The sequence below is a fragment of the Streptopelia decaocto genome (genome assembly GCF_964273445.1).
Source record: "Streptopelia decaocto genome assembly, chromosome: 7".
NCBI lineage: Eukaryota > Metazoa > Chordata > Aves > Columbiformes > Columbidae > Streptopelia > Streptopelia decaocto.
This window is the reverse complement of record NC_138661.1, coordinates 1,168,486-1,190,772: the sequence shown is the minus strand read 5'-3', so window position 1 is coordinate 1,190,772 and position 22,287 is coordinate 1,168,486. Positions and strand designations below refer to the sequence as shown.

General features: G+C 48.2%; 3 protein-coding genes across 5 annotated transcripts in view; 2 read left to right on the top strand and 1 right to left on the bottom strand.

Moving 5' to 3' along the window:
- FANCM (FA complementation group M) overlaps positions 1–17,105 on the bottom strand; it is a 65,492-nt gene extending 48,387 nt beyond the window's left edge. For both annotated transcript variants that reach the window (XM_082058276.1, XM_082058277.1), the window contains exons 1-4: positions 16,612–17,105; positions 15,305–15,477; positions 13,773–13,850; positions 12,938–13,096 (exon numbers count right to left, since the gene is read on the bottom strand). In XM_082058276.1, coding sequence (XP_081914402.1) covers positions 12,938–13,096; positions 13,773–13,850; positions 15,305–15,477; positions 16,612–17,032 — 831 coding nt within the window. In that variant the 5' untranslated portion in view covers positions 17,033–17,105. The remainder of the gene's footprint in view (positions 1–12,937; positions 13,097–13,772; positions 13,851–15,304; positions 15,478–16,611) is intronic.
- Positions 517–11,419, top strand: LOC309442425 (heme-binding protein 2-like). The gene is made up of 5 exons (XM_082058280.1): positions 517–800; positions 4,685–4,776; positions 6,037–6,178; positions 7,406–7,589; positions 8,012–11,419. Exons 1-5 carry the CDS (start codon positions 575–577, stop codon positions 8,181–8,183), a joined length of 816 nt encoding a protein of 271 aa, XP_081914406.1. The 5' UTR covers positions 517–574; the 3' UTR covers positions 8,184–11,419.
- Positions 17,106–17,226: 121 nt separating the features above from the next.
- Positions 17,227–22,081, top strand: FKBP3 (FKBP prolyl isomerase 3). Of its 2 annotated transcripts, XM_082059066.1 has the most exons (7): positions 17,227–17,386; positions 17,476–17,577; positions 17,660–17,767; positions 18,578–18,713; positions 19,699–19,766; positions 21,083–21,180; positions 21,847–22,081. In XM_082059066.1, the coding sequence occupies exons 1-7, from the start codon at positions 17,279–17,281 to the stop codon at positions 21,899–21,901; spliced, it is 675 nt and encodes a 224-aa protein (XP_081915192.1). In that variant the 5' UTR covers positions 17,227–17,278; the 3' UTR covers positions 21,902–22,081. The 2 variants fall into 2 exon arrangements, with proteins under 2 accessions (XP_081915192.1, XP_081915193.1); XM_082059067.1 differs by lacking the exon at positions 17,476–17,577 and having other exon boundaries at positions 17,237–17,386.
- Positions 22,082–22,287: the final 206 nt, after the last annotated feature.

Sequence of the window (22,287 nt, the reverse complement as noted above, 5' to 3'; positions counted from 1 at the left end):
AGCCCCGGGTGAAGCTACAGAGCATCCCAATTGCTAGCGGAGTGAGCAGGGCGCCTTGCCGGAGCCCAGCTCTGCCGGCGCTGCCTCGGACGGCGCAGGGGGAGCGGGGGGCAGGGAGCGGGGTTCGGGAGGGAGCGGGGGACACGGGGAAGCGCGGAGCGGGGCGCAGGGGGGAGCGGGAGAAGCGCGCAGTGGGGTGCAGGGGGGAGCGCGGAGCGGGGCGCAGGGCGGAGCGGGAGAAGCGCGCAGTGGGGTGCAGGGGGGAGCGCGGAGCGGGGCGCAGGGGGGAGCGGGAGAAGCGCGCAGTGGGGTGCAGGGGGGAGCGCGGAGCGGGGCGCAGGGGGGAGCGGGGGGAGCGCAGCGGGGCGCATGGGAAAGCGCGGAGCGGGCCCGTCTCTCCTCCCTCCCGGCCCTGCCCCGGCGCGGGCGGGCAGAGGCGGGGGCCGCCCCCGCGTGTGCCAGCGCTCGCCCCCCCGCCCTCAATCCCTGGGTCGGGCAAGCCCTTGATAAAGCGGCGCGGCGGCGGCAGCGCTTCCAGCCCGCTCCCCGGCTCGGCTCAGCTCGGCTCGGCGCGATGGAGACGGGCGGCTGCCGCATGGGCGGCGCGGAGCCGGGCGGCCCGGCCATGATCACGCTGGAGGACCTGGACGGGATGCCGGAGGACAACCCGGACTCCGCGTACCACAGCAACGGCAGCAGCCTGGAGGAGGAGGCCGAGCGCATGGAGGACGAGGAGCAGGAGCGGCTGCTGAGCTACTGGCAGAGCGTGGGCAGGGGGCACCAGGTGGACGTGCCCCGGGGTAAGAGCCGGCGGGACCGCGGGCGGCAGCGCTCGGCCCGGGCTAAGCCGCTTTCGCCCACAGCAGCCCGCTGGGCTTGGGGGGATTAGGGAGGCGGTATTTCCGAGCTTACCGGCCTGTCCCGTAACCTTCCCGGTTATTCCTGACCTTCGGCGGCAGGGGGTCCCCCTCGGCAGCCCCTGCGCGGCACCGATGCTGGTGACGGGCTCCCCGCGGGGAGCGGAGCGGTGCCACGCGACGGGCTGGCATCTGCAGAGCGCTCCCCTCGGGAGAGCCCGCCCTGCGCTCACCAGCTGGCCCCTCGGGACGGGGGCGACGGGCCGGAGGAGCCCGGTACCCCCGTACCCGAAGCCGGCTGTCCCCGTGGGCGTACAGAAAGGGGCATCGCAATGAACACTTGTGGCACACAGTCCGAGCTAAAGCTTCGCACAGGGCGATTCACAAGGCTTTTCAACTTAGGGAAGCAGCTGTAGTAGTAGTGGATTGACCTGTTTACACTAAAAACGACTGATGCGAGTTTTCGGTCCTAATATTAAATTTCACTACCTGCAAAAGCATTTGTCTTAAGAATCTCCCCTTGCTGTAGCTATTCGACGGGTTAGTTCTTTAGAGAAAGATGGGTGAAGTGAAGGATGGCACAGGGTAAACAAGTAAAAGATGGAATTTTCTTTCTGACAGCATGCCTCCCAGGCTTACGGCATGAACAAATTGTTTACTTTCCATTTTAAGAAAGACTGAAGAATTTGAAACACTGTAACAAGTCAGGTAACTCATAACAAGCAGCAGAGAGTAACATAGCCAGCGGATTCAGAAACTTCAGCCCATCTGCAGATATTGTTAGCATCACCACTGTTCACATAAATCCCCTTTAAGAGGATGGCCGGCAGCAAAGCCTTAAACAACACAGCACCGGGCGCTACCAAAACAAAACTACTGGCATTGCAAAACGTTCCAACGCAGCAAAGGGCACAAGCTCCTTCTCCAGTCACACCTAGGAGTCTCATCTTCCTAAGATCCTCAAGAGTAGCTTTGTGCAGCAGAAAACAAGATTCCTTCCCATGAAATTAGCTGGTACTCCAATATGCGGGAATTTCAATGCCCTCTTTCACTAAGATTTATTAGGCAGGATATTAAGCCTAGGAAATATGTCCAAAGTAGTATTTTGCCACAGTTTAGTTACTGTATTACAAAAGGTTTACTTTGCAATGCTGAGCAAATGTTACAAAAATCTAAATAAGAGAGTTTTCTTCAGATACTGTCCAGGGCTGTATGACAGACCGCATCTCAGCCAGAGCAGCCCAAGAGAGTTGGCCAGATTAGTTTACATTCAAAGACCAACTCAACCGTTAGTATCTGTGGCTACTATCCAGGCAGGTTAAGCACCCTGGAGCCTGGGGGAACACGGGGAGGAACCGCAGGTGACTCTGTGGGAGGAGAAACCCGCCTGGCCATGGGGAGCAGATCACCCCTTGGACTGCTGTGCCCTGCCCAGCAGCTGCTCTCAGACATCGCCACGTCAGAAAATACAGGAGCTTCATTTGGCTGACTCCTGACTGCCAGCCTGGTGTCTGTGCACACCAATTTACCACGGTTAACGAGATCTTAATCCTACGGACCGACTGGTCTATGCCAAACATTGCAACGAAAAGAGAAAAGAAAAGAAAATTAAAGGTGCAGGAAGGTATAATTAACTTTCTTGGCTTGAAAACTCCATTTTATCTACTCCCAGTAGACACAGAAAATAGGCTACAGCAGCTACTTTTAAGTTCCTCAATTCTAATTTCACTATAAGAGCATCCTCTAACAAGCGCGCTCCAAGGTGCTGCTCTCCCGGGGCTGGTTTCCCGCAGGCGCTGGTTCCCAGCGCTGACGCTCCAGAGTCACCACGTGCGGGATCGAAGGGGCAGCTCACGGGTACATCCCACCTCACTGACGCTCCCAGCACGTCTCAGGCGCAAATTGAGACACACAGCGATTTAAATACTGCTCAACCTTGCTGCTATGCCCAAGTCTTGTCAAATGTGCCTTATCTAAACGTCTTTGAAAAGATTTGCCTCTTTCACAATACCTACCTATAGCAGCAACTGTAATAACCATGCTAAACTGTCACCAAGCCAAGCCCTACCCAGCCACGCTGCTACAACCCACCTTGCCTTGTTTTGTCACACCGGTGTTCAGGTGTGCAAGCCTGGACTGACAGACGATGCATGAAGCAACTCACTTGCTTTTGGGCAGTATAATTTAAGTATTGGCCAGGTTAAGATATTTCTAATATAAATTATACTGTCATGCCTGACAGACATGGATTCATGAACTGAAGAATAAGACTCCTGAGAGGACTTAATTAGTTCTAACTTCTTCCCCATGCATTAATAAGGAAAAAAACCCTATATTTATGAATAAAGGAATAAAAAAGAGTCAACAATTCTAGAGTCCTAAAGTGTTTCCTAATTCTTGAGTACTCTATGGAAAAATTCAGTGCTGAGGTCTAATCTGCTTTTATTTTTCTCCAGCCTCCAAAGACATACATTCTATGTCAGTTATTGCTTACATTTTTAATGCTTCCCAATTATGTTTTTTGTTTGTTTGTTTGTTTGTTTTTTAAATGTTTAAAATTAACTAAACTGTAGCCTTCTCCCCTTCATTAAAAGGATCATACTGTTCCAAACAGTCTTAGAGCTAAACCCCCTGCACTGGATGCCAGGAGATGTAGGTTTGATTCCCGGCTCAGCTACAGATTCGCTAAGTGACCCAGGCCAAGCTAATTGTCCCACACCACAGGTCTCCTGCTCTCTGAGGGGTGGATGATCCTCTTCCCATCCTCCTGCCTTTGCCACTCAAGACACTGAGAACACCCAAGAGAAGGGCTGATGGTCCCGGTGAAGCCTTAGTCCTTTTCTGGCATGTCTGACCGACAGCACGAGGCAGCACAGCAGAAATTCACATCCAGGCTTTCAAACACCATACAGAAAAATGAAGTTCCTAATCCTCTGTCAAAGTACACAAATGCCTACATTTCTTCAGCTTTGCAAGGCAAGGGACTAGCTTTCCATTCCATTCCATTCCTAAGGCTAACCTTATAGCCAGAGTTTCCAAGCCTGTTTGTTAGGCATCAGCTTCATTTATGAACTGCAGCTATAACTGATGTCAATGCAACCATAGCTGCAAATACACCTAATCCAGCCATATTTAAATTACAATCTTGTGGGAGAACAGAAGTACTATAGTATGCTAGTATTATGTATGCAGCTAAAATAGATTTGCTCCTTCTATCCATTTGAGCTCGACCAGAAGTCTGACAACTAATTAAAGGGCAAACTGCACAGTGCCCTGTTCACCAAATAAAGCTGTTATGTTCATTTCATCTTCACCAACGTTTCGTGGTGAATACGACCATTTGAGAACATTGCACCACTCTTCTCTGTTTCTGGCAGGTGCGATGGAACCTGACGAACACCAAAACTTGCTTTGCGCTACTCACACCCCTATATAAGTTACATTTCAGTTTTGCTGCCGAGTTAATTTTCACTCTAAGTCAGTCTTCTGCCCCTTCCAAACTGAAACAAAAGCTTTCCTCTAATGTACTTGGTATCTAACCAGACAGCACATGCATAAAACTACCATGTGACAGAAAGCAATTCTGTTAACACAAATCTGTTCTAATTTCTTTGTTAAACAAACACGTCTTTTTAAGATACAGTTCTTCAGTGAAGTATACACAAAGCAATTTTAAGTTTCCTTATCTCCTATTTCTTTAACTTAAGAGGACACTTTCCTCCTGTCCACACGTGTTACCAACGCCAGGCCCCTGAGGGTCAGCTAAGGGGCAGCAGAATGAACCCATTTCACTGTGGTTCCTCCAGCACTGTGTTCTCTGCTTGCAGACATGGCCGAGCCCATTCAGCAGCTGACCAGGAACAACAGCCCGCAGGAGAGACAGAGCATCCCCTTCACCCTCATCCAGCGCAAGGAGAAGGTACCGCTCCCTCCCGCGTTAGCGCCCGCCTTCCAAAACCTGCTGCTTTACACAAGCATTTTAACCATTTAACCGTTCAACATTGTGAGTGCAGAACCCTGGAACTGGATAGCTACCTTCCATTTTTAACATCTCACTGGTTTTGCATGCGTGAGTTTATCTTTTTGTAAAGTAGAAACTATCATGAAAGTCAGAAGACGACCAGGAATTACAGTCTTTGACATCTTTAGAATTAATTTAACAAAACTCCTCATGGTTTGGCATTTGAAATAAAATGCCTATTTTCTTCATTTAAATCAATGCATTTGCTTCTTTACACAACCATGTTAATAAAACTTTATCAGAGAATACTTGAAAGAGATTAATAACTGAATTTAAAACCAAAGCTGGACTTTTGTATCATGGGTCATTTTCAAACAAAGCGGCATTTTGCAAACCTGTCCTATCAAACCCAACTTATCCTGTAGTGAAAACCTGAAACTGATGTCCAGCAGATTGTTAACAGGTCAGGAAACGTGCAAACAAGTGTATGAGCTTAAATACGCGACAAATCAAGAAATATTTACTAACCATGTATGAAGAATTCTTGTCGCATTTCTTTTAAGTAGACCTATACAATTCAGATTTATAAATACCACAATTTGATTGCGTATACTTCATCTGAGCAGTCTGGGACTCCTGACTATTTGTGTTGTAATTAAATGTTTCAAAGCAATTTCTCAGTGCTACTGTAATAACTGCAGATAAAAAAGAATGTTATTCAGTGTAATTTGCAACTAAATGGTTAATACTGCAAGTCCAAAAGATGACAGTTCCTTAGTTTAAAGGAAAAATACCTGAAAGCCATTTGAAACTAATTTTGGTCCAAAATAAGCAGCACAGCCCTTCTTGAGTTATATGAGGAAGGATTAAAATCCACATGTTCCTTTCAAGATTATGTCAGTGGCAGCGGAAAGCCAGGCAACTAGTCCTGTACTTGGGTGAGACGCATACGCTGCGTTGCTCTGGGTGCTGATTTATTATGTGCCAGCTTGGACCTGGAAATGAAGCGTGTGTGCACTCACAATTAAACAGAGCGTGCTTCGGGTACAGCTGACACTGGGACTTGGAAACCACTCCTCGTGCTTGCTGCTCTCTGGTCACACACCTACAGCAGCTGATTTCATTATGCTACGAGTAAAGCGCTGAAATATTGTTTGACTTTTATTTATTTGGGTGATTAATTTTAACTACAAAACTATTATCTTACTGTGTTTGCAGCTTGGAGATCTCCTTTATGAAAAACGTCAGTATGGAAAAGCCAAATGGGCTTGTATAAAAATGAAAGAAAAACAGTATGAGCAGAGCATATGCCTTGGATTCATGAAGCTTATGAGGTACATTTGTGAGCAGAATTCCTCAGGTAATTGGTACCACAATTCTACGTTCAAGTCAAAACACTGTATTTATGCACTAGCTGCTCCTAATTGGGGAGACAGGTATTAGCCTTTATTAGCGTTTCCCAAGCACTGTGGGGAACGGGCTCTGCCCCTTTTGCAGGCTCTCAGCTATGAAATAGGCTTTTGCTGCAGAACTGTAGTGCTTTAGTTTTCACAGCAGTGCTGAAATCACCTATTCTAAGATCCTATTCAGAGTATAACGCCAAAAGAGACCATAATGTTTTGCCTCCTTCATTTTAGTTCATGATACTCAACTTGAGCATGTCTGAATGGACACCACAAATGTGTGGTTGAAGGACATTTTCCAGAAAGATAAGCCAGTTTTAAACCAAGTGCTTTAAAATAACGGCAAGTCCACCATGCCTTTGATAGCTTGTGCCTGCACGAAACGTGCACCTCAGTTCCCAACTCAATTTCATCTGGTTTCAGCTTCCAGCCACCAGTTCTCTTTTTTCCCCCAGTATTGCAATGCCCAGCGTTTTGTTCTGTAATAGCACATGTAACCAAGTCAACCCTTATCTCTCAAGAAACTAAAAACATTGATCGTGAAATCTTTTCCCTAGTCGAGTATTTTCCCCACTTTCCCCATTCCTTTAATACTTTAACATGCTTTAACAGTAATTTTGGCTCCAGAACAGTGCAGTTGTGTTTTCAAAGCATGTACAGGAGCGCAGTTCGCGCTCCTTGTCCCCACCGCCACCCCCACAGGCAGAACAGCCAACCCTTTCCCATAGCATTGCAAAAGTACACCAGCATGCTCGGTAACAGCGAATCCCAAACCAGCTTCCAGTGCAGCTCCCTTCTCTTGCCTACATTCTCTGCTCCCAAATATTTAAAACAGGACACTAGGTCAGTTTACAGGATAAACAGGGAAAGAAGTGAAGCCAAACTCCTTGTCCTACAGGAAGACAGGAGAGCTCAACAAATACCGCACTTTAGACATGCACACGCATTTGCACGTGTAGGTTTCTGAGATACACACACATACACACAGCAAGGCATAATAAGATGCTGCTTCCACCTGGAATGCACAATCCCATTTTCTAAAACTTCCTATTGAATTCCTTTCAGTAATAAAACTCCTCGTGCTCTGTGGCACTCACGTTACGTTATTCAGTGTTAGTTCAGACGTCAAGCGCGCTGTGCAGACCTGCTTTTGTATGTTCTGAGCGTGGTGCCTGTCTCCTCAGGACTGTACCTGGGGATCACCGTGCCCATTGTGACCATAGTCCACACCAACGAGTCGCAGTCGGAGATGAGGCAGTTGGTGACGGTGGCGTACTACCTGCCCCCGGTGCTGCAGGATGAGCCGCCGCATCCCTTCGACTCCGACATCATCATTGAGGAATGGCCTTCTACCATCGTGTACAGCAGGTGAGGAACGGGCTCATTTTGTTCTAGTAAAAACATGCTGTTTTCTGTTTGGGCACGTTACCTCTTTTAAATCAAGTTCTAAGAGCTAACAAACAGCTAACAAACTTGATTTGGGTAATTGTTAAAATGCTTTATGAGGCTGGGATATTCAGGAAATAATGGTCACCAGCCTCCTGGGGAAAGTGACGCATCTAGAGATGTGAGATCCAACAGCATCTCAAAACACAGACTGTTCTGTGTAGCTGGGAACAGAGCATCTGGCATTTCACTACAAATGTTAAAACACCCTGTTATGCATTTGGGATCACAGCCAGGTTTTATCAGTTGTGAAACGTGACTAGATAGTTCAGGAGGAGGCGTTTCTAGGCTCTTGAAAAACTGTGGATTTTAAAAAGAACTTGATATGAGGTTGATTGTTACAGGAGCTTCAGAGGAATCACCAATGAAGACTCTATAATGAGGGAAATAAACCTGTTGGCAGAAATTCTGGATAGCCCCGAGTTATGTTTGCAGGATACGTTCATCATCGCAGGCTACACGAACCCGGCCGCTGCCAACCGCCACAACGAGATCTGGTTCCTGCAGAGGCCGTAGCCACCGCTCCGTTTCCTGGCAGAACCTTACCCGTGGATCACGTGAGACCAGATGTCAAACCCTCCGGGATTTTAGAAATGTGACTTTTAGCCAGTCTAGCAAGGCAATCACTCCACCTTAACAATCAAACCGAGGTAATACCTGAGAAACACACGCTTTCCTATGTCAACTTTTACAGTTTTTACACAACTTTTATGGAGATTTTTAGCACTTTGAGGGTTAGTTCACCTTGTCTTTCTTTCCAAGGTAAGGGAGACAGACGTGTCTCCTGTAGCCGGCCGTGGCTTGGGACAGTCCTGGGCAGGTCCCTGCTCCGGCACCCAGGGCTGCACCGGCCACACAAACACCCTCCTGGGGTTTGCAGTGGGACACACCTTAACCTTGCCTCACACATGCAGAAAAATAACATTCTGAAGAGAACTACCAGATTTAGACCCTGGGATAAACCAAGGAGTAAGAGTAGGCCAGTGCTGACTGCTGCTAATGTCACCATTTGCAGCGCAGACGTTCAGTGCATACCTCAAAAAGCGTTCAACCAAAGTACTATGAACTGTGAGGAAAGACCAAGAAGGCAGAACAGTCCTAATGCTCATTAATGTTTCGGCAGCCAACGTTCCAGGTTACCGCAGTCCCACACTCACGGTAATCCCATGGCGCTGTCTGGCATTCCCAAAGAGAAAGCGGTTGTTCTTGACTGCCCAGGTTTCTGAACACTTTCATGTTCTAACCATGCTGATGTTAAAACACTGAAGCAAGTAATTTTTTCAGTACTTTTTTTACGCTCTTCTAGCAGCACCACACTATTAATGTCATATTAATGTTTGAGCACCTCCAGAGCTGAGGAGCCTGTAACCCTCTGGGTCCTGTTCCACCCTTTGACCACGCTCACTGTGAGAATTCTTCTTAGTGTCTAGTTTTCCCTGTTGCAGCTTGTTTCTTTTCCCCGTACCTACATGGTATTTCTGGAAGCAGCCCCCTGCCAGCGCAGCACGCTGCGTCCCAAAGACAAGCTCACGCAGCTCTACAGGCATCAGAAAGCCTGCAAGAGGCACTCGCTAACGAGCACCTACTGCACTTTAGAATCGGGGTAGCAAACAGTTTTGCTCTCAAAAATCCCCTCTTAGTGTCTCCCCAGACAGATATGATGGTAGAGTTTAATCTGAATAGAAGTAGATGTCTTTTTATGTAGAATTTCATTGAGTGTATCACCAGCACTATGTATTGATGACAGGGTTTAGGCTTTAAATAGGTTTTGTGTTACTCAGTTACAACATACAAAACGGCAACTAGAGTCAGTGTCTGCCAGCTTAGAGTTAATTGGCAAACAAAGTGGATTTACGTGGTACTTGTGATGAACAGACACACAGGTGTCACGAACTTCAGGCCTCCTGGTTCCACAAGGCTCTGCCCTCCACAAAACTGATTTGATGCTTAACATGGAAGCTCTTGCTGAGCAGCAGGAGCAGAGCGCAGCGGCGCCCTGCTGCACGGGCTCCGGGGAGCCGGGGCTCTCGGGGGCTGCTGCCGCGGGGAGTCCTGGGACACGGCAAGGAGAGGACAATCAAGCCTCCTAGTGTGAACACAAACAAAACAGTCGTCTTTGTAGGAAAAAACAAACCCAGCCAGTCCGCACTTACTCCTGGCTGTTCAGACACCCTGCGCTGGGCCAGCACAGACGTTCGTATTGCCACAAATTAATTGGATTTTAAACTGATGGAGGGGGGGGTAGAATCTCAAAAAATACTGTGCGTTTGGGGGCTCACTTATTGCAGACAGAACACTATCAAATCTGGTACAAATGCTCATGCCAGCTGTGGCCACACTTAGGGACCACTTTGTCTGATGTGCCAATTTAAATGCACATCAAAGTTTTGCTCAGTTAATAGAACAAGACAATGAAGATACTGGTCATGTCTTTTACTCCTCTCAATGTGTTCAAAATAGAGTTTCAGAGAGCAAAAGAAAGGCTTCCTTTTCAATATGTTGAATAGTTTCCTGTTTGATTTCTATTTACATTCCTCTGTATTTATTTGTACCAATTCCTCAGTGGCTGGAAATGCCAGCCGGTCTGAACGTGAAAGCCAACAAATCAATGGCAAACAATCGCAGGGGTTTTAAGCTGAGCTGAGCAGAAGGCCCGGGCAGGCATTCAGGAGCAGCTTGTGTTTTGCCCTCACCACCCCCAAGATTTTCATAAGACCAAATTATAACAATTTTCACCTTTGACAGGATTTTGTGACAAATCAAAGAAGTTTCTGCAATTTAATGGCTTTTGCCAGTTACAGAAATTGTTTTAATGCTTCGGCACAACAAACGTCAAATAGCTATTTGAAGCAGTTAAATCCTCTCACCAGAAAATACTCGTTTGTACATACTCTATATTTTCAAAGCATTTGCTCTATCTTATGTCTCTTTCCATAGGCAATCACCTAAACACTCCTGTGACTCAGCTACTAGTGGTATGTTATAGATACTCTGTTACTGCAATCTAGAAATAAGGTGTTTATCTGAGTGTGCTGGTGTCCTCACTGCAGCAATGTGTTCAGTGTTGTTACATGTAACTGTGAATTCCAAGATAGTATTTATTTTGAGTTCTATTAGATGGCTTCTGCTGCTGGCAAAGAACCAATTAATCTCGTTTGAAGATACACTTTATGGCAATGGAACGTTGTACCAGGTTCTGTAAATGGCCCCACAAGCAGGGGCACAAAGAATTGTGGTTTCACTGACCCACAGTGAAGTTTCCTTCATAGTTACACAGTGAATGCCAAGGAAACGTCACTATTACTCACATACATCACGGAGGAAGTTTGGAAACATTATGTCAAGCTTCATTATGTAACTCCTGTTAGCAGAATATTGTATTATCCACCTGTGGCTCTACTTTGTAAGCCATTAATTAATGGATTTCCATTTTCAATTTGAAGTTATCTGATTTACACTAGTCAAAGGAAATAACAAAACAGAATTGACCCATATTTTTTGAAGATTCAATGATGAAGCCTTAATAGATGAATGTTGTCCTGCATACTGTGTATTTTTCAAACAAGCATTAGTGCCTCAAGTTTATTCCAGCTCTTGTGATACTCAGGGCCTTGCTTACTGTATGTACACCAATCGAAACACCATTTGCCCAGCATTGTCATGTTGCGCTGTTTTACACTGTCCTTCATTTTCACTGAAATGTTGTGGTATTTACTGTTTGTCGACATTAAAGATGATGATTTTATTGTGCAGATACACCTGGCTCTCGTTTCTCTAACAGACACGAATCCTCTCGCTGTCTTTATTTGAATGGGAACAGTAGAAGCCACAAGTTGCTATTACGATTTTAAACAAGCCGCTTCAGCCCCAAATTTGAACTGGTCACTCCGAGACCCAAAACACTTCAATAACTTCCAAAAAACCCTCACTGCTTTCAGAAGCAAACTGTAGAGAACATACCTATTGGAGTTCTCTCCTAAATCTTGTGGCTGGTCAGAACATACTTCACAACTGATTCTTTCGGCAGAGACCGAAGAGAACACAACCCATACCTCACCCCCAGAGCTGTTAGGAGTTGTCTCTCAGTAAAGCAGCAGCAATACAAATGCAAATACCAGATCAAAGAAAGGAAACAGAAACCACTGAAGCCACAACGTAGTCAAAGTTTGTCTCTACTCCTCAATTACACCAGATTAGCCTAACCTGTGCTTATTTCAGCTTAAATCTCAGGTGGAACGACTCAGATTAAATCCCAGCACTCCATAGGAGCATTCAGAGGCACCTGTAGTGATGCAAACCTATCTTTAAATTTCTTGCTAGCTTATCAGTTAACTTCTTCATTTACACACACTCTCAGGTCACAGGTTTGAATACAGCTGATCTAATTCAATCTAGAAAATAAATTAATAAGTTCATTGGAACAATGGTCTTCACGTAAACTACACCAAAATCATTAAGCTTTAACCAAAAACACACTCTGAGGCCAACAATCAGTACTAACTTAATCCTAATTTTTTTATGCCTCTTCCCCAAAAAAATAGTATACATTTTTAACTTTTCACAGTGGCATCTGATGTAACACTATTGTCTACTAGACCATGAAGTCAGTGTCCACTGGCTAACAGTTCTGGTTCCTGCTCACCTGTCCTATACATGAACATTACCTATTGGTAAAAAAGAAGGTAGGGGGGAAACACCAAAAACCCCTCCAAAAACCCAAACCACACACACCAACCACCTTCCCCCTGAAAATAAAAACACCAAACAAACATACCAAAAACTCAAGGAGAACTAAGTGCATTTACAGGTGACTTAAAGCTCTAAAGAATACTCTTAATCAGAGAAAATGTCTCCCTCAATACACAGTTTTCATAAGGCTGACAATAACCCGGACAACACGAGCATGGCCTTTCTCAGCACCTTAACACCACTAAATTCAGCCACATTCAGAACCCCTGGGTTTAGGCCTCGCGTCAGCTTTGCAAGGACTCCCCAGAGAGGACGAGGAAACTAATTCCACTTTCAGTGTTCCATCAGAGCTTTGGAAGTTTTTGCAAAGTGGCAGCTATCACTGGTGCAAAGTGAAACAGCAGCTGCTCAAGTTGAAACCACGCTTTCTAATTTTCCTCATACCCAAAGGCAAAGATAACTGCATAGGAAATTGTTACCTTTACAAGTTATTGCTACTTTAGAAAGAGATGTAAAAAAGAAGGGAAATGACACCATCAGTGGTACTGTCCGTTTACCAATAAGGAAAGGCAGCGACTCACCCGGATGTAAGCGTTCTGGATTTCTGTCAGCTCTTCCCCGAGTGGAACAACAATCTTTTCCACTAGTCGCTCATGGGAATAGGGCTGGATCTCTGGAGAGTCTTCAGTGCACAGCTCGATCTGCGCAATGAGCAGGTTGGAAATCACTTGCTGCACAGCCTGTGGGAGAAGCCACAAAAAAAAGACCATGTTGACTCCAACAATGCAAGTCAGTTTCGCATAAAAGTGACTATTTCCACGGTTTAGCAGTCTCGGAATGTAATTCTAAGGAAAAGGTACCTACTACTTATAGACGAAAAATTAAAGAGTCTCCATTTAAAGTTGTCAAGTGGTAAAGGAAGAGCCAGAATGGTAAGTTTGTGGATGCAAAAAGCATGCGGTGCACAAGGCTGCAGTGATGGAGCTCTGCCCTTGGCTTTGGGGGCCCCATGAAGCACCTGATGAGAAGTAACCTGGGGCAGGAGCTTAAACTGGATTTAGTGCATCTGCCATCAACTGAAAACTCAGCCTTACCCAACAGACTACACCAAACAGAACACAAAAGCCATTCTCCATTGGGAGGACATCCTTTTCTGTTCAAGTGGGTTTGTATTCCCCAGACAACAAGGTATTATTTCCTTTTAGAAAGGTCAGGAAATAAATATTGATAACCCAGAGTTTATAGCATGAAAAAGACAAACCCTCAGCAACTTACAAATTGTAAAGAGATTCAGTTTTCATGTGGAATTCCAACAGATTTCAGTATCCCACACGGCGTTCACACTGTATCAAACGGCATTAAGATAGCTCCTACGGAAACGTCAGTACTGCGGCCATGCCAGCAGCTTTGACTCACCTTCGTATCGCTGCCCGGTGTGGCACTCAGGGCCAAGACCCGAAACTGATTTGTGTATTTGATTAGTTCCCTCACAACCTAAGGACAGGAAAGTTTCCATTAATAGTATCCTTAAAGGAGATTATTTGCTTATGCAAACTATAGCCATGAAAATACACATTAAGCAGGAAAAGCTTAAACAAAATATTCTAAAAGGAGTATATCTCAATTCAAATGGGAGCCAGGAAGTGTTCAGTTTATAGCCATTTTATCCAGGAACACTTAATCTTGATTAAGTATATTAACCCAGTCCCATTCAGCAGAACAACCTTGGTAAATTATCTTAATTTAACAACAAGATTAACAGCACACTAACTCCAGCAGCTTGCCAAAACATAAGTTTGAAGAACCACTCAAAACAAAGTAAATAATGGATGAACGGTCCCATGCAATCTGAACAGAAGTCAGATGACAAGCACAACGCCAACCAGCGGCCAGTTGAGTCTCACTTGAAAACGTTGCATTGGCAACTGGGGAAGTGGCTGAATACTCCTCAGACCTCGCAGGTTCTCATTCTACAGCCCTCCCTAGGACCCAAACTGGGACACATACGACAGCTACTGAACACTCCAGCAACAACCCAACTGCCTCCCTGCTTCATTTTCCCACAGAGCAAACACTGTGCGTTCCAACCATCTTGCGCTGCACAGGGAAGGCAAAAAAATGACGAAAATTACTAATTATATACATAAAATCTACAGAGAATACGTGAACGGAGACTAACGAGGAATTCCACTTGTGCTGACAGTTCTACTGACTCATGTGAAGCTTTAGCTAGAACAGAGAACAAACCCGCCAGCTTCACCGCCCTGGGGCTGACACCGGGGACAGAAGAGATTTTGCTCAGCTATAGCCAAAGCAAAAGCTACTAAACAGAAATCTTGGCTAGTAAGCAACGAGACAACTCCAGAGACATCCTATCAGTTTCTCCAGGGTATAAAGCTGTAATGTTCTTTCAGGTCACATCCTGATAGGAGATTAAGCCAAGATAACACACCAATCTCTTTGCTAATCAAGACAAAACCCAATTTCAAAAAGAAATCTTGAACTTATTTAACTAATATAAAGAAGTTCACAAAAAAGCCCACATTTTTTTTCGTGATAAAAATACCTCCCCCCATTGAAGAGTGACTCCAACAGAGCACAAACACAGCACAGTACACCCGTGAATACAAACACTTCTGAAAGAAACAGCATCCCGACTTTTTTTAATTGCCCCAGTCAAAAAAACATTTTGAAACAAAAATGAAAATTGTATTCAGACATTAAAAAGCTTCCCACCCCACCACACCAAGTTTTAATCCAGGTTTTACTTAAAACCAGGGCACTGACAATGTGAAGGATGGTCTGGTCTCTCTCACACAAAGCTAAGGACATAAGGGCCAATTTCCCTGCAGCAATGACAACAGTGACACTCCATGGAGATCCTGGATGTGATTTTAGGGGCAGATTCTGGTAACTGTGAGACAGGCATGAGGAGACCACTGCATTACCTGACAGTAGGCGTGATTTCCAAGAGCTTTGTGGGCTTCATCGATAACCAGACATTTAATCTCTACAGCAGGACATGTCCCACGACACAGATCATTCACCATTATCTGAGGCGTAAGGAAAAAGACTCTCCTGGTAGCCCACAGTTCCTTCCGACTGAGGGCTTGGGTTCCCCCTGAAAATTAAAGAAATAACATTAGCAAACCGTTCTGCTGCTAACAAGCCACAACCTAGAGAGCGAAAGCAAAGGCAGACAGGGCTGGCAGATGGTCATGTTGGCTTTGGGAAACAGGTGGCTTTCAAAATAGCGCACACCTTTGTGCTAGTCCTGTTTGCAGGGGAAGAAGAAAAAAAGTGGATGCAATGACTATGAAGATTTTTTTGCATTAAACTAGTAAACCCATAGAATCATAGAATGTCCTGAGTTGGGACCCACAAGGATCATGGAGTCCAACCCCTGTCCCTGCACAGGACAACCCCACAGTTCACACCATAAACCCAGAACTGTGGAAAACAATGTTAGAAAGATTAAGATGACCGCAACCTCCTGCAGCCCTGCACCCAACCCACACCTCTGACAATGGTTTGCACTTAAAAACCCCTTATGGATTCAGTCATTAAGGCTATTACTTCAGTAAGCAATGGACTACAGATCATGGGGTTTGTAGGAACTTAAAAAAAAAGAAAAAAGTAATTATTCTTTGGCTTAGGTTTCATACAGAGTATACAAGGAGCGGCTGCAGTCCCTGGGTTTGCTCAGCTGGAGCAGAGCAGACTGAGGGCAGAGCTCATGGGCTGCAGGTTCCTCAGCAGGAGCAGGAGGGGCAGGGTGAGCTCTGCTCTGTGACAGTGACAGAGCCCAGGGAACGGCAGGAGATGTGCCAGGGAGGGTCAGTGGGACATGAGGAAAAGGTTCTTCCCCCAGAGGTGCTGGACACTGAACAGGCTCCCAGGGAGGGGTCACGGCCCCAACCTGACAGTGTTCAAGAGACTGGACAACACCGTGTGACCTGTGGGGTGTCCTGTGCAGGGACAGGAGCTGGACTATGATGATCCTTGTGGGTCCTTCCAGCTCAGGACTTTCTGTGATTCTCAGTGCAGATATTTACAGCTCTGTGTGGAAACCCCAAAGCCCTGTGAACGCCAGAAAACACATCCCAGTGCTCCACCTCCCTCACACTGGTGACCTGGGCTTTTAACTATTGCAAAGATCTCCTTTGAAATCTTCTTGTCCTAAAAAACAGAGTTCTGTTTGTTTCCTTTTTCCTTTCAGCCCAGCAGCTCCTCCGAGGCCCCCCCGCCCCCGTACCTGTCATCTCGGCCATGTGCCGGCCCGGGATGCCCATGACCCGGGCACACGCCTCCATCTGCTGGGCCACCAGCGGCTTGGTCGGGGCGAGGAACAGCACCTTGCCGGAGGGGAACCAGCGGTAGAAATTATACATGACGACGGCGGCCACGAAGGTTTTCCCCAGCCCGGTGGGCAGGCAGACCAGCGTGTTTCCCAGCAGGGCGGCGCGGGCCATGCGCTCCTGGTAACCGCGCACCGGGTAGTTGGTGGGGTAGATCCAAATGGAGCCCGCCGCCTCACAGAAACCCGGGGCTGGGTCCGCCGCGGCCGCCGCCAACAGCAGCTCATCGTCTGCCACCTCGTCTTTCTCCTTTTCCGGAGCGTTTCGGGCCGGCAGCCGCCAGGCCTGGGGCAGGGTGCTCTGCCGCCCGCCGCTCATCGCCCCTCAAGCGGCCGCGAGCCCGCCCGGCGCTCTGAGGGGACGCGCGCCGCCCGCCATTTTCTCTCAGCGCCGCCGCTTAAACTCCCCGCGGGCGCCGGGACGAGGGAGGTGGGAGAAGGGGTCGCTCCGCCCTGCTCCGCAGGGCGGAGCGACCCCTTCTCCCACCTCCCTCGTCCCGGCGCCCGCCGGGTAGCTTGGGCGGTGCGAAAGGAGGAGGAGAAGGAGGAGGTGGCGGGCGGGAAGATGGCGGCGGTGTGTCCGGCGCAGCCCTGGAGCGCGGAGGAGCTGCGGAGCGAGGCGCTGCCCAAGAAGGACATCATTAAGTTCCTGCAGGAGCACGCGGCGCAGGCGGTGAGTGTCCGTCCGTCCGTCCGTCCGTCCGTCTGTCTGTGCGTGTGTGTGTGTGTGTGTGTGTGAGCGCTCACCGGCGTGTCCCGCAGTTCCTGGCCGAGCACAAGCTGCTGGGGCAAGTGAAGAACGTGGCGAAGACGGCGAACAAGGAGCAGCTGATCGCGGCCTACACGCAGCTGTTCCGGAGCAAGGTGCGGGATGGGGCGGGGGGGAGCGGGCGGGCGGCGCTCGGCGGGCGGCTCAGCCGGCACTGCCCTGTCCCCATCCCCGCAGCGCTTCAAGGGCTCGGACGGCGAGGAGAAGGCGGTGGAGAAGGCGAAGCCCGCAAAGGCGGAGGAGAGCAAGGGGAAGGCGGCCAAGAGCGAGGAGGCCGCGGAGGAGGTGGGTGCACAGCCTGCCCGGGTGGTGGGGACAAGGGGGCTGAGCAGTGTAGGGGAAAGGCCCCTGGGGACAGCAGGGTGACCGTGAGCCAGCACTGGGCCCTTGTGGCCAGGAAGCCAATGGGACCTGGGGTGGGTTAGAAGGGGGTGGTCAGTAGGTCAGAGAGGTTCTCCTGCCCCTCTGCTCTGCCCTGGGGAGACCACACCTGGAATCTTGTGTCCAGTTGTGGCCCCTCAGTTCCAGCAGGACAGGGAACTGCTGGAGAGAGTCCAGCGCAGCCACCAAGATGCTGCAGGGAGTGGAGCATCTCCCGTGGGAGGAAAGGCTGAGGGAGCTGGGGCTCTGGAGCTGGACAAGAGGACACTGAGGGGGGACTCATTCCTGGGATCAATATGGAAAGGGGGAGTGTCAGGAGGATGGAGCCAGGCTCTTCTGGTGACAACCAGTGACAGGACAAGGGGCAATGGGTGCAAACTGGAACACAGGAGGTTCCACTGAAAGAGGAGAAGAAACTTGTTTGGGGTGAGGGTGGCAGAGCCTGGCCCAGGCTGCCCAGGGGGGTTGTGGAGTCTCCTTCTGTGCAGACATTCCAACCCGCCTGGACACCTTCCTGTGTAACCTCATCTGGGTGTTCCTGCTCCATGGGGGGATTGCACTGGATGAGCTTTCCAGGGCTCTTCAACCCCTGACATCCTGGGGTTCTGTGATTCTCTAACACTGCACATGTTCATTTAGGGTTGTTGTGTTGTGTGTGTGGTTGGTGTGGGACTGGTCAATGCAGCAGTCACAACTCTGTTTTTATAAACCTAGGGGCCACCAAAGTACACAAAATCAATTTTGAAGAAGGGTGATAAAACCAACTTTCCAAAGAAAGGAGACACTGTTCATTGCTGGTACACAGGAAAACTAGAGGATGGAACAGTCTTCGACACCAATGTTCAAACAAGTAAGGTCATTTGGCTTTAGCTGCAAATGCACACAGGACATTAGCTGTGATCATTAATCAGCCTCGGGCAGCGTTTGCTTGTGGAAGATGCGCATGGCAGGAGTCCTGACAGACTGCTCTGGCCTTTGTGTGCTGAGCTGAGCGGGGTGGCCCGCAGCCGCCCCCGGAGCCCCATTTTCCATGAGCAGATGCAGGGCAGTATTTTAGGCCTGGCTGGTGTTAAGTTACGCAGCTGCATCCTGCCAGAGCTCACGTTTGGCCTTCTCCGGGCTGCAGATCACGTGGAACGCGGGGATTTAATCCGTACTGAAACGGCTTTGGAGGAACGACAGTTCCCGCTTAGGGAGGTTCCTTTATCTGTGCAGCCCGATCCCCCACAGTGGAGTCAGCTTCTCCAGACACGTCTCGGTGTGCTTCTGTAATAAACCCTGAAACGTGGAGGCACTGGAACAAGAATGAATTCAAGTAGTCTGCTGTACTGCAGCCACCACGGAGCAGTATGCTGGGATTTTTGGTGACAGTGTCTCAATCAAAAGATTCAGGTCTATGAAATTCTGAAACGCTGGAAACGCTTTTGCAGCAGTGATGTCCAGCGCCGGGAGGAACAGCAGGGCTGCCACTGGAATGCTCTCTGTGGTTCATTGTACTTACTGTGTGATGTTGCACATTCCTTGTTGACTTTTTTCTCACTAACATGTTTATGACTTGTAGCATCAACTTTAATAATTCAGAAATGAGTCTTTCAGGTTCACTGGATCAGTATCTGAAGGCTGCTCATCAACTTGAGCTCTTGGTGCAACTTCAACATTTAATTATGTTTTTAGTGCACAGCACTAAATTTTCCCCTAAAAATCTGACAGTGGGCTAAAAATAATACAGTAAGAACAGGTATTTATATAAAGCATTACCGTAACAGTGTTTTGGATAGGAGTATGGTATGTGCTGGTATAATGTTAAAACAAATGAACATAAAACTGTCTTTCAGGTGCAAAGAAGAAAAAAGCAGCCAAACCCTTCAGTTTCAAAGTTGGCGTAGGAAAAGTAATCAGAGGTGTAAGTAAAGCATTTACAGCTTCCTCAGAACCCAAAACGCTTTCATTCTGCAGGGTGTATAACCTGGGTGCAAATGTTGAGCTGCTGTCCTTGTTTGTTGTGGGGTTGCAAAGGGAAATTGAAAGCGTTTCTATCCGCAGGATGTAATATTTATGATTTACAGATGCGTTCCTCTGTCTGCTGTGTCATTCCCCTCACCAAGCGGTGTGTGGAACAGCTTTGTGTTCCTTGGGACATCACAGCCTTTTGCTTCTGTGCAGTGCTTTGTGCTACAGACAGGGTGACGGGGCTCCCGGGGCTCCATCCATCTCTGTGCATTCGGGGGCTTCTGTCTGTCAGAAGATCGGTTTCTCTCAGCAGCTTTTTGGTATTTGTGCCTCTTCGTGCACCGTTCAGTTGATCCTGACTCTGAGCTGGATGCTGAAGCTCTGGCTGCTGCTGTGGCCGCCGTGAGCTGCAGTTCGATGCTGTAACTGGTGCTCCATGCAACACTGAGCACTGCAGCGCCGGCGGGAGCTGTGGGAGGGATGGGAAGCCCTGGGTGGAGGAATCAAGTGTCTGCTCCCCCAGCTGCTCTCTCACATCTGGAAGCCACAGCCCTGGTGTGTTGGGCACAGGCAGCAGCTGAAATTGCTGCCTGTCTGTGCGACATAACACAAGGAGGAGCTGGTGCTTACCTGACTTGAACAAACTAACCAAGCCCAACCCAGCATCATCTTTCAGGCTGCTGCTGTGCAGGAAAAAGGCCTTTATGGGTGACTGGACTGGAACTGAGACGGGGACGATGTCCATGGGCCGGGGGCCAGTACTGCAGAAGCAGAGGTCACCTGTTGCTCGTGTGGTGCCAGATACGCTCCTGGAGCAGTTACAGGCGTGAGCAGCAGCTGTTTGCGGAGCGTTGATACAGCGCTGAACTGAACGTGGCTTTGGGAGTCTGGAAGAGGGACAGGCACTGAAATACAGTCAGTCTTTAAATCAGCCTTCAATAAATGCTAATCCAGTGGCACAGCAGAGACAGCCCCCTTGTTCTGTGTGGCCATCTGCTGCAAACTGCATTCCCAAACTGGTTACGCTCAAACCAGCACATTACTTTATCAGTTCACTGACATCTTCCCAGAGTTAACTCTCAAGTCTGCGCAGTGAACAGGGCGCAGGCTGACAAGGGAGCTGCGATACGAGCTGAGGGCATTTCCACAGGTCAGAACGTGAAACCAGCGCCCGGCGGGCGAGCGTGCTGGGGAGGGATGCGCTACTGCGCGGTGTTCCTTGCAATACGTTAGAAAAGCCCTTTTTCTTATTTTGGTTTTGTCTTTCAGTGGGATGAAGCGCTCTTAACGATGAGTAAAGGAGAGAAGGCTCAACTGGAAATCGAACCGGAGTGGGCGTACGGCAAGAAAGGGCAGCCCGATGCCAAGTATCCTTCCCCACTCAGTTGCTCGTTCAGTAACTTGGAAATGCTTGGTGGAATAAAGGGCTTTAAGGACAGGGATATAAGAGGGGGAGCATCAGCTTGTTACTCATAGCAGGCTTAGAATGTTAACAAATATAAAAAAAAATCCATTAACTTGATTGATGGATGTGATTGCCTGTTCGTTTTGGAGAAAAGCTCCCGCAGGGAGTCCCATGTTGGAGAGCGTGCCATTTGTGCTGGGCCTGCTTTGTCCTCCCGCTGCAGCAGCAGGGACAGGGATGCTGACCAGTGGGGCAGGGACCATTGCTCTTTCATGCCCGAATCCTTCGTCATGATAATTTCAAAGACTGTCCAGGAATTCACTCAGCAGGACAAAGGAAGCTCGTCCCAGGAGGACACCAGTGCCTGTGTCCCAGAATTGGGCAGTTCATCTCCAGATGATCTCAATAAAGGGGTGTGGAACTGGTGCTGAATGCGTCACCACAAGTCACGTTAGAGAGCAGCTGTGGGTCCACGCTAAGTCCAGGATGTTAAAAGGGATTGGTGAAATATAAAACTGACACATGGGGAACAGGTGGTCAATCACTTAACATGGGTTTGTGTGTTAATGGGGGGATTGGTTTGTGGGTTTGGTTTCTTTTTTAGAGCTTCCTTAATGTGTTCAAACAGGATTCCACCAAATGCAAAACTTTTATTTGAAGTGGAACTGGTGGATATCGAATGAAGTTTCCTTTGCTGCTGGGAATCCATTTATGATCAAGAAAGCTTCTGAGAATGCAGTTTTGCTCTTGTGACTTGAGGATTTAGTTACAACTGTGGCCTTGTACTGAAATGAAGTTTGCTTTCCCTCCCCCAACTGCTGTACAGTACCGTACCACTAAAGCAAACCTAGTTTATAATGCAAGTGACTTCACTCGTGTGTGTATCTGAGCACCTTAAACCTCCTTTCTGCTGCTGCGGGGAGGAACCGCCCTGACCTGAGCGCGGAGCTCGAGCGCAGAGCCCTGCGGAGCGGCTGGGGCTGGTTTGTTATCCCTGCCCTGCCCAGGGGCCTTTTCTTGAGCAGAATCCACTGGGATACCTCGTGTGAGGCGTCAGCTTCGTGTTCTG

Excerpts from the sequence above, each read along its gene's own strand:
- FKBP3 (XM_082059066.1), top strand. The coding sequence starts at position 17,279 with ATGGCGGCGGTGTGTCCGGCGCAGCCCTGGAGCGCGGAGGAGCTGCGG. Across the intron at positions 17,578-17,659 it reads CGCAGCTGTTCCGGAGCAAG|CGCTTCAAGGGCTCGGACGG; the intron begins GTGCGGGATGGG and ends CCATCCCCGCAG. Across the intron at positions 18,714-19,698 it reads CGACACCAATGTTCAAACAA|GTGCAAAGAAGAAAAAAGCA; the intron begins GTAAGGTCATTT and ends ACTGTCTTTCAG.
- LOC309442425 (XM_082058280.1), top strand. The coding sequence starts at position 575 with ATGGAGACGGGCGGCTGCCGCATGGGCGGCGCGGAGCCGGGCGGCCCG. Across the intron at positions 4,777-6,036 it reads TCATCCAGCGCAAGGAGAAG|CTTGGAGATCTCCTTTATGA; the intron begins GTACCGCTCCCT and ends CTGTGTTTGCAG. Across the intron at positions 7,590-8,011 it reads TCTACCATCGTGTACAGCAG|GAGCTTCAGAGGAATCACCA; the intron begins GTGAGGAACGGG and ends TGATTGTTACAG.